We start from the raw sequence: 14,395 nt of genomic DNA, 5'->3' as shown, positions 1-14,395 counted from the left end.
CGTTTCCTTGGCGCCACAGGCAAGTCCGTTTGCCTGCACCTTCGTTGCCACAGACAAGTCCCGTCTGTCTACTCCTTCGGCAACACGAGCAAGTCCAACTGCTCGCACAATGGACAAGTTCAATATCTGTCCGCCTTTGCTGCTTGGCATATGTTGCATACATGTCACGCTCGCTTCGCTGACAAGTCCGCCTCCTGCAGACTTGGGCTTGGACAGTGCCCAGCGCACTGCCAATCCTCTGCTTGGCATGGCTTGCGCCCATGCCCCGACTCGGATGTATGCCAAGTCTGCCTCCTACAGACTTGCACATGGACAGTGCCCCGCGCACTGCCAGTTCACTGCTTTGCATGAGCCCTAACCAGGTTGGGTCTTCTGATCTTGCTAGGAGACACACTTGCTTGAATATCTTCAAGGTTATCTTGTACAAGCGATTCTGTGTTCGCTTTACCAGCATCAAGATCTTCCCGCTCCTATCAATCACCTTTATGGTATCTCTTTTCATGTGCACCTCGTTCCCAGTTTCTGTCAATTGGCCGAGACTTATGATATTACTACAAAGTTTCGGAATGTAGTATACCTCATGGAGAGCCTTCCGATCGTCGTTCTTGCATTCGAACACAATCGTCCTCTTGCCCATGATCTCAATGGTTGATCCATCGCCAAACCTCACCCTCTCGGTGATGGTTTCATCTAGTTCTTGAAACTTCTCGCGATGACCAGTCATGTGGTTGCTGGTAGGGATGTAAACGAGCCGAACCGAGCTGAATAGTATCAGGCTCGAGCTCGGCTCGTTTAAGTTATATTCGGGCTCGAGCTCGGCTCGAGCTCGAATCGAGCTTTTATCACAAGGCTCGAGCTCGGCTCGTTTTAGAATTATCAGGCTCGCGAACAGTTCGAGCTCGGCTCGTTATTAGCTCGATTATCAAAGTTAACGACCTAACTCATTAAGCGAGCTCAGACTCGTTTTCGGGCTCGTTTAGAGCTCGTTTTAGAGCTCATTTTTGGCTCATTTTAAGGCTCGTTTTAGAGCTCATTTTTGGCTCGTTTAAGGCTCGATTTAAGGCTCGTTTTAAGGCTCATTTTTTTTTGGCTCGCGAGCCTATAAATGAACATGTTCGCGAGCTCATGAGCCGAATATCCTTAAGCTCGAGCTCGGCTCGATAAAACTGTCGAGCTCGAAATCGAGTTCGAGCTCAGCTCGATAAGATAAACGAACGAACTCGAACGAGTTTTTTACCGAATCGAGCTCCGAATAGCTCGCGAACCGTTTGGTTCATTTGCATCCCTAGTTGCTGGCACCGTTGTCAAGGTACCAGACGTCTTTATCTCCTTTATTAACGCCGCGGTACATCTCCGGTAGCAACCTATCTTTACTGAGCAGAATTGTATACTGCCGCTCACATCTAGTGTCAGACTCCTCGTGGGACACGCTCATCATTAGTGTTGGCTCTTCATCGGTGGCGCAAGTGAGGTGAGCCTCATCATCACGCCGCTTGTTGTAGCATTCGGACGCATAATGCCCTATTTTCTCGCAATTGAAACACTTTATATGTCTCTTGTCACGAGTGTCTCTGTCATTGTCGCTAGTGCCTCCTGCACTGTCTTGGCTCAGTGTACCACGACCACGACTGCGCCATTTGCCACGACTAGGGCTGCTAGACCCACACCCCTTTCCTCCTGACAAAGTGTCCACGTTGCTCCCCTTCTGTCGCATTTGCCATTCAACATGAGTAAGTAGGAGCTCTCCTTCATCAATCGTGTCGGTCTCCTTCATCCGGAGGGCGTCAAACTCGCTCTTCAACGTTTGTACGCGTGCCTTCTTCACTCGATCACTTCCAAGGTACCTCGTCTTGAGGCTGTCCCAGACTTCCTTTGCCGTTTTCTTTTTTACGATCTGGAGAGTATGTCTTCGGGGACACACTGCTTTTTATCCTTCTTTACATCCACCTGGGCTCCTTCCATTGGCTCCACCGCCTCCCAGACTCTCTGGGCATCAAGAATCGCCTCTGTCTTTATTGCCCACACAGTATAATTGTGAGGGCTTAGCCAGTGGCGGATCCAGGCAAAATTTTAGAGGGGTGCTCAAAGAAGACATCTTCTATGAGAATTTTTAAAGAGATAACACCAAAAATAAAAAATTGCATCTTTTGATATACTGTACTCTAACCATGAAATTTTTTAAAATCAAACAACTTGAAAACTTCTATGCTCTTTACTAAATTGTCTTGGGGATAACTATGACCAAATGGTTGACAAGGTCCTCTAATCAAATATTCTCTTCGAATCTGATCTCTAATAGAAACATCAAATTCATTAATTGGTTTGCGTAGTTCTGGGTCACTAACAACATCATCCGGGTTGAATTCAACGCGAGAATATTTTTTCTTACTATTTTCTTCCATAGAATTCTTAGAAGACTCAATACTTCGTTTTAAAAATTTCTCCATAACATATGTCAATTTCTCAAAATTATTAATTTATACAATCAACATAACAATTAAAGTATTACCAAGAATAAATCATGAAATTAGAAATTAGATGAAATAAGGAACAATATTCACCTAAAATTAAAAAGATTTTACTTGTTGTGGAGGATCACCGGTGTCGACAGTGGCAGCGGCGTCGACGGAACAGGCGAACCGCGAACAGTAGTGGTGTCACTGGCGTGAGGTGTCGATGAAGTGAAGAGGCGACAAAGATGAGGGCAATGGTTTGAGGAGACCGAAGAGGAGGAAATAATGAGATCTCTTAATGGAGATGGGATCCTCTGTCCCACTTTCTTCATGTCCTCGTGTCCCATTCACTGATCGAATGGATCATATCAGATCATGTCAGATCTCAAGGATGCATGATCTGATGTAGTCCGTCCGATAGTGAATGAGACACGGAGACATAAGGAAAGTGAGACAGAGGATCCCATCTCCTCTTAGTGTGATTAGGGTTTTTAGTTTGAAAAAGAAATAGTTGATTTAGAAACAGAAGGTTCAGCTGCTGAAAAAGTTGTTGGAAAAAAGATCAGGAGCGAGAAAGAAAGAAAACAAAAGCCGCTGTCAAAAGTTAAGGAATGAGAAAGAAAGAAAATGGTTGCCGGCTGGAAAAAGTTCGTGAATGAGTAAGGAAAGGGAAAAGTGTTTTAATGACACTTTTGAGAAAAAGTCTATTAAGTTTAAAAAATCAAAACTATACCCTTTATTTGTTAATCATAATTATATTATTATTGTTTGTTTCCCGAGGTAAGGGGGTGTTTCCGTACCCCCTCGTGTTCCCTTACATCCGCCGTTGAGCTTAGTATCGGATAGAGAAATGATACTCCGTCCGTCGTTCTCCTTTAGAATCGCCCTGTGGTGCTGGATGAACAACTGTCACTCCCTCATCATCTCTAGCCAAGGGCTCGGCGCCACCATCCGCGCGATCAACGGCGCTCTCGGGTGCGACAGTCAACGCTCATGTCGGCTACTACAGGGATTACTGCAATCAACTGGGCGTTGACCCCGGCAGCAAAGCTCACTTGCTGAGCACAGCTCGATCACTGCAATAATAAATGATTCGGCAAAGACGGCTGAGCTACAAGATCTTGTGGCAGGCAATAAAATGTCGATTGTGTTGACATAAATATGTATTATTTCACTTCTAAAATAAAATAAATGTGATCCGAAGTGAATTATTTTATTTTCGGAGTAATGTTTTTAAAATGACTGCCTTTGATAGAAATGATAATCGGTCTTTAACAGTTGGAATAAATATGTTAATGCTGTCCTTGATGATAAACTTACTTAAGTCCCTAATTAACGAGTCTATCTGTTAAATTTGGCCTTGACAAATCTGCATTTTTTTTATAAAAAAAAAAGAATGCAAAGAAAGAAAAATGAAAAGAGTGTTTTTTTTTATATTTTCATTAACATTAAAAAAATACTTTATTTTTAAAAAATATTAAAAGGGCACTTCATATCCTAAAAATACTTTTGTTCAAATAATTGTAGTAGTTTTAGTAAATTATTTTAATATTATAGTGTTTGGCTAAACTTATTAAAAACAATTTATAAGTTATTTTAGAAGTTTATAAGTCGTTAGGTCTTATTTTAAAAATAAGTTGTTAAAATATTTGGGTGAATTTATTACAATCAACTTAAAGGTATTGATGTGTTTGGTATTATAAGATCTTTTTATTAATAAAATTATCAAAAAGGGTACAATACTATTAATAGAGGGTTTTGGACTTTTTATTAATAGAGGGTTTTGGGCGAATTTCTGTACCGGGGGAGAGAAAATTGGAAAAGGCGTTGGCCGAGAAGATGACACATCGTTGGAAGAGAAGTCGGGGAGATAGAAAGATATTAGGTTTATAAAAATTTATGGAGGATAAAATGAGGATTTATGAAATTATATAAGGATATTTTAGAGAAAAAATTATTAAAATAAGATTATTTTTTAAAAAATAAGGTCTTCCATACTTTTTTTAAAATAGTTTATAAACTCTAAAACAGTTTATTTTAACAGCTTATAATCTGTTTGAAAAAAATTTTACCAAATAAATTTAAAAAGTTTATAAGCTTCAAAATAACTTATAAATTATTTTAGAGAACTTATAAACTCAATCAAACACCTTCTAAATAGCTTGGAAGAAAGCCGATCCAACATGGAGCTATGAGAGCAACTTTGGTCAAGGTTGCTTTCACATGATCCATGATCCATGATCCATGATCCATGATCCAGAGCTATCCTAAGTAATTTTAGTTTACAGTTCTATATTTCAATCATTTTGATAAAAATATTTCACGTTGTAGCAATTTTGAGTAAAATTGTTCTAATTATATTTGATTATTTTAAATTAAATGAGATTGATTATAATTAAATTAGAATAATTTAATTATCAGAGGTACAAATAAAAGCACATGGGCCTATGTAGCAGTCCCACAACCTGAACATAGGTTCATACCTAGTACCTACCTCTTAGGAGATGGTATAAAAGAGAGCTCACTTCTACGAGTGTAGATAGACTCACATTATGCATTTCAAACTCTTTCTACTTTCAAACTTTTTGATAAGGGACCAACTTGAGTGTCAAAGTGATTTCACCAAGATTTACCTTGGTGTCATTCCAACATCAACGGTTGAGTTCTTCAAGTCCTGTGATTGCTACTCTCCTGGAAGCCTTCAGAGTCTTTCCTCAGGTCTTCACACATTACCCGGTGGCTAAGTCATCCACAATCTCTAGCCCGAATAAATTAGTGTTGTCTGTGAGAACTCTGAGCTAAGATGCTACAATGATTAACACCGGAAGAACTTTCAAGAATCATGACCCTATAGTGACGAATGTCGTGGCGAGATAATCACCATGACTAGGGAGAACTTAATGATCAATTCGTCAACACTACCATTCAAGAAATATTACAAAGGCACTCCTTGTCGACTCTAACACCCACTCATGTGTCCCCTATTCGAAATAGGACACCACCTGCTCCAGTTGAAACACCCCTTGATCTTAGTACTAATAGCTGCTGGGACAACAATCCTGCTAGAACAGTCTCATGAGTCTAAGACTAGAGAGACTCCCTGCTACCGCAAGGGGAAAACACCCTCCTCTATAGAAGGAAGCACTTGGGGTACTCCTTTCTTTTGGAGTGTCTTAGATGAAGAGTTGTCGCACCACTTCAAACTACCACACCTTGGAGAATACACAGGGTCATCGGACTCCAAAGACCACCTATGTCGCTTCGAGAACGCCTCTCTACAACATTACTATATGGATCACATCAAGTGCAAAGTCTTTTTGACAAACTTGTCAGGCACAACCCAAAGATGGTTCAGTCACCTCCTGCCAGCCTCTATTCACTCCTTTAACAATTTTCAAGTCGTCTTTCTAGATTATTTCACCAGGATCAAGAAGTATCATAAGATTCCTCTCACTTATTCTCCATGAGGCAGAAGACATGGGAAATGTAGAAGGAATTTATCCAACGGTTCAAACAAATCGTCCTGGATGCCCCTTCCATACAGTAGAAGTGTTGACCAATGGCTTCTCCCAAGGGTTGTTTAATGGAGATTTCTTCAAGTATCTAGTGAAAAGACCCCCAACTGACTACGACAACCTCCTGGGATGGATCGAAAAATGCATTCACCTAAAGGAAGCTCAATTAGCCCGAAAGATTGAGGAGTGTACCATCACCCAGCGTCCCTAGTCAAGAGAAGAAGCCCCCTCATTCGCCTCCACAGAATAAGACCCTTCGCCAGCTTCTCAATTATGCCTTGGCCTGAACTAGAGGACGTATAATGTAAACTAAAGATGAGGCCCCTTCTGCCTATGTTGAGCCAAGCTATCGCTTCCTTAGAGGTCGAGCCGCTTCTGTGCGTACCACTAGTTACACGACCACTCTACCCACTGTAGGACCGTTAGATTCGATAGAGGGGGGGTGAATATCGATTCGAAAACTTAGAGTATAAACGCAGCGGAAAAGTAAATGAACACAGTGTTTTTTACTTCGTTCGGAGCCTGTGACGACTCCTACTCGAAGGCCCGTACTCCGTGAGTACTTTCGTTGGGCAATTCACTAGCAGTTCGAAATAATGATTACAAAAAACAGTACAATGAATGCTAATGAAAATGAAAAACAAATACCGACAATAAAGACAAGAAAGGAGCGTAGTGTCGGAGCTTTGTTAGCGTCGCAGAAGTGCAGAGCAGTGGAAGACTTTTCTTTTCGTTGTTGTTCTGAAGCTCTCCTCTGACCCTTCTTTTATATGAGGCTCGGGGCGCCCTGGATGCCTTCCGGGCGCCCTGGTGAGACGTGGCAAGTCCAACCAGCCCTCCCGGGCGCCCGGATCCCTTCCGGGCGCCCGGACCCTGTTTTCCCGCAGAGTCCGTCCTGCAAGACAAACGTTAGTCCGGAGGCAAATTTACCCTGCAACACAGATTGTTAGCAAAAGCAAAGTGAGTATGAATTAGCAAAAGTAGTATGACTTAGATTCCGTCTTTCCGAGACCAGAATCTAGTCACGATCTCGACTTAGATATCCGAAATGGATCTAAGCCGGATCGACGCCTAATGTTCCATTCCCGGGAACGCTTCCTCGCCGTCACTCCCCTCCAGTGACTTACCTCACTTACCTGCCTCAACCCGTCTGGACTTCTCGCCAGCTATCCGGTCAGCCCGTCGACCTAGCTGGACTTCTCGCCAAGCGTCCGGTCAGCCCGTCGACCCGCTTGGACTTCTCGCCAGCTATCCGGTCAGCCCGTCGACCTAGCTGGACTTCTCGCCAAGCGTCCGGTCAGCCCGTCAACCTGCTTGGACTTCTCGCCAGCTATCCGGTCAGCCCGTCGACCTAGCTGGACTTCGTGTCAGACATCCGGTCAGCCCGTCGACCTGTCTGGACTTCTCCTGCACACTCGATCAAAGTGTCAGACAACAACAAAACTAACTTAACCTATTTGTCATTCATCAAAACCTGGGTTAAATCGTTAGTGCTAACCGCACCAACACCCACAAGTGCCACTAGTTCGCTCAAGAGATTCGCCGAGTAGTGGACCAGTGAGAATAAGATAGAAGATCCCTACCAACCCCTCCTCGGCGTTCGCCCGCTAAGTATGCCCGTCGTAAAGACTCGAGAAATCAACTCGACCATCAAACAACTGAATGGGCATCCAGATGATCACAGGAGTTAACCTGACACTACTTAGCTGATCGTTATGATACTCATAAAGATTATGCCCCCATAGGGGCCACATTTGTAGGATCGTATAGGGGAGGGGGTGAATCACGTTTTACAAATTTTATTTTTTGTTTTAGAAAACTCAACAAGAAAACACGAGTATGTAGTGAAAAAATAAATTAAAAATAGTAGAAAAGAAACATCACAGTCGGTTACTTTGTTCGCATTCCCAACGGACTACTACTCCAAGGCCCATAATCCCTTTGATCATTTCAATTGGACAATCTATTAAAATCTCTTCCGAAAAACTTTCAGACAGAGAAGTTGAATACAGAGTTGAAGAGAGTATAACAACCTACACTTTCTTATGCAAGTATAATAAGAAATAACAGAAAAATACTATTTTACCAACACGGATTGTAGATGAAGATCGAAGCACGATGTTGGTGTCATTCTAACTACAGTAGTTGGGCATAGGACAGTCGCAACACAGTAGTTGGTGTAAATGGCGTAGCATAACAGTTTGGCGTAAATGGCACAGCAGAATCAAGTAGAAGCTCATAAGTCAATTGGTGAAGAGTGCTATTGTCGAGTGTTCCTATATTGCATTGGGGGCTTCTCTAATGACCCAAGACGTCTCAAGTGAAGCTTATCTAATTAGATGCAATCATGCATTATTATCCTGATATTTTGTTTGATCTAGGGCTCCTCCAGACCACTTAGCATGTCTCCAAACGATCCAGGGCGACTCCAGACCACCTAGGCCCCTCCAGACGAGGATTCAACATGACAATTTTTTAGAGACCATAACCTTTGACTCGGGACTTGTAATCAGACTCTGTCAGTGGTCACGCTTGCAGAATTCAAAAATCTATGTATGTCTCTACAATATAGAGTTAGAAAGATATATACAAGAAAAAAATTATATATATTTGTGAATTAGATCTTGTCTAACCAAGATCAGGATCTAGTCTTTGTCTCAATTTAAATTTTTTAAGTTGGACCAACGTCTACAGTCCTACTGGAACTCGACCTCACTGGATCTTTCTCCTCCAATGGCTTACTTCCACTTATCATCCACGGACTTGTCTCCCTTATGTCTTATCTCTTAACCCACCAAGACTTACTAGCAGAATCCTATATAGACTTTATCCAGTCGTCTAGTCTTGCTGACTTGACTAGACTTCTTACCAATTATCTGATCCTCCTCATCTAACTGGACTTTCTGCCAATTTTCTGGTTCTCCTAACCTAACTAGACTTTAGTATGGTGTTTGGTCTTCTAGACCCGTCAAGTCTTTTATGTTGGGAATATAATCAAAGTCTCATATTGAAAATACATGAAAAAGATCATATGTTTATAAGATGAAGATATCTTCATTGGTAAATCTATGAGGGTTTAAACCCAAAGTAAACAATATCATAATACTATTATGAAGATATTTGAAATCTTTTGGTCCTACAATTGATATCAAAGCGAGGTCGCTCTTCACCGGACTAACCGCCAGTACAAGCATGAGTTAGAGCCAAATTCAGATCGAACCATGTGGATGGAATCTTGAACGAAGTAGAGAAGGCCCTGAGTAGGTCAAGAGTGACCAGATGCTTGAGAGAAGACCCTGAGCAAGTCAAGAATGACCTGATACTCAAGGGAAGATCCTAAAAAGGTCAAGAATGACCCGATGCCTGAGGGGAGGCTCAAACCATGAGAATAATAGTAATCTTTTGTTTGAGGAGAGGATTGTTGGGAATATAATCGAAGTCCTACATTGGAAATATATGGAAAAGATCATGGGTTTATAAGATAAAGATATCTCCATTAGTATGGGGCATTTTGAATAGAGTCCAAGAGTAAATTCATGAGCACTTAGGTCCAAAGTGGACAATATTATGTTATTATAGAGATATTTGAAATCTTTTGGTCTTACATTTTGTTGGACTCCGTGGTTGTTTTGATGTGATCAACCAAGTTAGGTTAGGTTCTGTTTGTTATTTGATCTCTGTGTCTAAGTGTGCAGGAGCTTAGGAGCGCAGGAAGCCGAGCGGAAGATGCAGCTAGTGAGAAAGATGGCACGGGAAGGGAGCCGACGGAAGAGCACACCGGTGGATGAGAAGAACGTGTGCGACATTCGAGGGATGAAAAGCCGGGACGGAAGCCGGCTCGAGGAGAAGGTTAGAAATTGGGTCCGGGTAAGCCATATTTCGATTGGCCGCAATCACCCAAGCAAATCGGAGCTTCGGAAGACGAAAAGAAGACAAAAGGAGCTGGAAAAGCTAGCTTGAGGTGTCTTCAACGAAAATTTGAAGGTGCCTGCGCTGCCTGCAGTGTTGGAGGCGCCCTCATGGCTTTGAGGGTGCCTTCAACCATGTCTGAGGCGCCTCAAGGCCATTGGAGGCGCCTCAGACCCAGTCTAGTGATCGTTTTCGCAGATGGATAAAGTTTTATCCATCTACTCGGCTGGAGGCGCCCTCAACCTCGTTGGAGACGCCTTTAAGGCTCGAGATAAGTTTTTCAGGAGCTATATAAAGGCCCCTGGAGCTAGAAAATTATTGAAACAATTCTGTAACAACTTCCTAACAACTTCTGAGCATTCTTAGTGTGTAAAAAGACTTCTCCGCCTACAGTGAAGGAGACATTCTAGTAGAGCTATTCGACTGTCTTGGATTAACAATCCTTTGGGTTGTAACCAAGTTAAATTCCATGTCTCTCCTTTATTACTATTTATTTTAGATTTTATTGTTGCTATTGTTATTCTTTGATTTGAAAAGCCTTGAGGATTGTATTTTTTATTTGTAGGCAATTCACCTCTCCCCTCTTGCCGGCCCAGCTGCTCCAACACATTTTAATTTGCACACTTAGTCCACACATTAGAAAATATACATATCCTAACTTTAAACCTTGGCTCATACATCAAAACATAGGAGTGGTGCTATCGACGCCAACAACATGGACATGATCTTGAGCGGTCTTACTAATGGAGATTCAAATCGGGATGGAAAGGTTCATGGTCGGAGGTTCAAAAGCTATGGAGTCAACTTAGGAAGAGGGTGAAAAGAAGGCCCTCTCCTCAATTTTAGATCTCGAGACCTGGAGGGAGTAACCATCCCTTATGATAACACGTTGGTAATACGAGCCACCATAGCCAACTATGGTGTGGGTAGAGTGTTCGTAAACACTGGTGGCTTGGTCAATATGTTGTTAAAAGAGGCCTTTAATCAGATGTAAATCGACAGAGAAGAGCTATGCCCCATGTCCACCTCCCAGTTCAGGTTCACAAGGCATGAAGTGCAACCCTTGGGACAAGTCAACCTCCCATTGTCCCTAGGGGAAGAGCCCTTGCAACGGACTTGGACTGTTGTATTCACAGTGGTTGATGCTCCTTCCTTCTACAACATCATCTTGTGAAGGCTGGCGTTAAGCTCATTCCGCACGGTGGTACTTACGTTCTACCAAAATATCAAGTTCCCTATTGATGATCAGGTTAGTGAAGTTAGGGAAGACCAAAATATAGCAAGAAAATGTTATGTGGAGATGATATGAGATGATATTTGTAAAGTCCAAAGAGCTAAGAGAACAGAAGTATACAAGCTCTTCAAGACATGTCTATGACTTTGCCAGCTAGCCTAATCGAGTCAGGTTGTGCTAGGTATGCCTGATCAAGTTACTCAGATTGTGACCGTCCTAACACCCTAGCTGAAATAAAAGATTATTGTTTGTCTCATTCAAAACAAGGACATCTTTCCCTAGTCACCCCAAGATGTTATCAACACCTCCCCTTTTGTGATGGAGCATTGCCACAACATCACCCCCCGAGACCCGGTCAGTCAAACAAAAAAAGTGTCAATAGAACAAGGTGATCCGGATCAAAATTACCAAGATGTTGGAAAGTCGGACATATTCAAGGTCCAATTCCCATCTTGGCTAGCGAACTTGGTGGTCATACCCAAACCAAGAGGCAAATGGCGCATCTTCATAGACTTCCGCGACCTCAACAAAACTTACCCGAAGGATTGATACTATATCTCTTGAATCGACCAGTTGGTGGACTTGACCTCTGGATACGAACTCGTCTGCATTAGACGCATACCAGGATTATCATCAAATTCCTCTAGCATCCGAGGACAAGGAAAATGCTAGTTTTGTCATCTCTGACGAGACTTTTTGTTATACATTTATGTATTTTGGAATAAAGAATGCAGGAGCGACTTACTGATGACTCATGGATCGAGTCTTCAAAAATCAGATCAGGAGGAACATTGAAGTATACGTGGACAACATTCTAATCAAGTCTGTCCAAGCTGAAAACTTGATCAACGATGTTGAAAACATAGTACGCTTAAAAGATACGGTCTCAAGTTGAACCCGAATAAGTACATATTCAATGTCAAGAGTGGTCAGTTACTTAGCTACATAGTTATTGAACGAAGAGTCGAAGCTAATCAAGAGAAGATACAATCTCTATAGAATATGAGCCTACGGCAACCCTAGAGCCTGAACATGGGGTTCATGCCTACCTCTTAGGAAATGGTATAAAAGAGAGCTCGCTTCTGTGGGTACAAGTATGCACACATTGCGCATCTCAAACTCTTTCTACTTTTCAACTTCTTGTACTAACTTAGCGTGAAGTGACTTTACACATTGCGCATCTCAAACTCTTTCTACTTTTCAACTTCTTGTACTAACTTAGCGTAGAGTGACTCTACACCTTGGTATCATCAATCTAACATCTTCGATTGAGTTCTTTAGGTCTTGTAATTGCTACTCTCTCGGGAGCCTTCAGAATCTTTCCTCAATCTTTGTGCATTCTCCAATAGCTCAATCATCCATAGTCCCAATTGAAATAATGATCAAAGAGCTTTCCTAATTATAAGGGTTTAAATTGGATGATTAGTATAAAAAATAAAAAGTACATAAGAAATTATTCAAATAATTTAATCTAATAAACATATAAATTAACTTAGTAAGTAGTTTAAGATATCTTTTTTGTAACAATATAATTATAATCACAAATATTAAGTTTTAAAATATGCATCCAATCTCTTTTATCATTAAACTAATTAGGAAAATAATTTGTAATTTGTCTCGAGCCTCTAAAGTTACCGGGATTTATTTGTAATTTATCAAATTGTAAATTGGTAGCGAGGCCAATCGTTCAAGATATTCTTGTTATGGTTTGGACTTCTTAAAAGGATGGCCGCCAGCCTGCCTTATTGCTAGTAGTTGTTGACTAATTAAGTATTCTCGATGGTTTGACCAATGTACGAAGGAAATTTTTGACACGTGTAATAAAAGAAGAAAATTTTAACAACAAGTCGTCCACTCCTTGACTCTTCTCTATAAAACTCCAAAAATGCTTTCCCTGTACTTATCCATGAACCTTTGTCAACCATTGAGAGTCAGCGCGCCGCCACAGCTCAACATCTACCTCTGCTCGATAAATTCTACTATCTCTTCGCTCATTTCCATCATCTCTTATTTCACCTTTCACCGAAACAGAGTCGCTAATGGCTCTCCCCAAATCTATCCCTATGACACTTGCGGTGGCGCTCCTTCTTGCTGGGATCGCGACTGCGGAAGCCCAAAACTGCGGCTGCTCCACCGACCTCTGCTGCAGCCGCTTCGGCTACTGCGGCACCAGCGACGACTACTGCGGCGCTGGTTGCCGGGAAGGGCCGTGTTACACCTCGCCCACCAACGACGTTTCGGTGGCCGACGTGGTGACACAGAGCTTCTTCGACGGCATCATCGGCCAGGCTGACGGCGGCTGCGCTGGCAGGGGATTCTACTCGCGCGACGCTTTCCTGACCGCCGCCGGCTACTACCCCAACTTCGGCCGCACCGGCTCCGCCAACGACTCCCGCCGTGAGATCGCCGCCTTCTTTGCCCACGTCACGCACGAGACTGGACGTGAGTTCGATCGTTTTCTCCACCAATTGGAAGATCATAAATGCATCGCATTTACTTCTAATGGAAATATGCAGATTTCTGCTACATCGAAGAGATCAACGGCGCGTCGAGGGATTACTGCGACGATACCAACACCGAATGGCCGTGCGTCGCCGGGAGGAACTACTACGGCCGCGGCCCCATCCAACTGTCCTGGAACTTCAACTACGGCCCCGCCGGCCGGGACATCGGCTTCGACGGCCTCGGAGCGCCGGAGACGGTGGCCAATGACGTCGTCATCTCCTTCAGGACCGCCCTGTGGTATTGGATGAACAACTGCCACTCCCTCATCATCTCCGGCCAAGGGTTCGGCGCCACCATCCGCGCGATCAACGGCGCCCTCGAGTGCGACGGCAACAATCCGGCGACCGTCAACGCTCGTGTTGGCTACTACAGGGATTATTGCAGTCAATTGGGCGTTGACCCCGGCAGCAATCTCACTTGTTGAGTTCTTAATTGATGATCATAGATAAATCTGGAACAGATTTACTACACATTAATAACAATGAATAAATGTGCTTGGAAGTGGATTTATTGATTTTTTCAACGGCAATTTACCAAAGGGCGCACATAAAAATTTAAATTTACCAAAAGGTATATACTACTTTGGTATTTACCAAAGAGTACACTTTTTTAAAAGCATTTCCTATTTTACCCTCCTGATAATTTGACTTTTTTCTACTGTTTTTCTTTTCTTCACTATATTTCTCTCTCTTCTCTCTCTTCTCTGTCGGCAGAAGATAGGAATAACATTAGTCAATTTTTAATCACATTTTAATACATTTGAAGAAGCCAAAATAAAT

At 42.5% G+C, this 14,395-nt stretch overlaps 1 protein-coding gene across 1 annotated transcript; it reads left to right on the top strand.

The window, feature by feature from the left end:
* The first annotated feature begins 13,150 nt into the window (after positions 1 to 13,150).
* On the top strand, positions 13,151 to 14,106 carry LOC122013420 (chitinase 6-like). Its single transcript, XM_042569699.1, has 2 exons — positions 13,151 to 13,553; positions 13,628 to 14,106. Exons 1-2 carry the CDS (start codon positions 13,151 to 13,153, stop codon positions 14,038 to 14,040), a joined length of 816 nt encoding a protein of 271 aa, XP_042425633.1. The 3' UTR covers positions 14,041 to 14,106.
* The last annotated feature ends 289 nt before the right edge of the window (positions 14,107 to 14,395 follow it).

Source organism: Zingiber officinale, chromosome 8B, assembly GCF_018446385.1.
Source record: "Zingiber officinale cultivar Zhangliang chromosome 8B, Zo_v1.1, whole genome shotgun sequence".
Classification (NCBI taxonomy): domain Eukaryota; kingdom Viridiplantae; phylum Streptophyta; class Magnoliopsida; order Zingiberales; family Zingiberaceae; genus Zingiber; species Zingiber officinale.
Note: the sequence above shows the minus strand (reverse complement) of the source record. Positions and strands in the feature narration are given on the sequence as shown.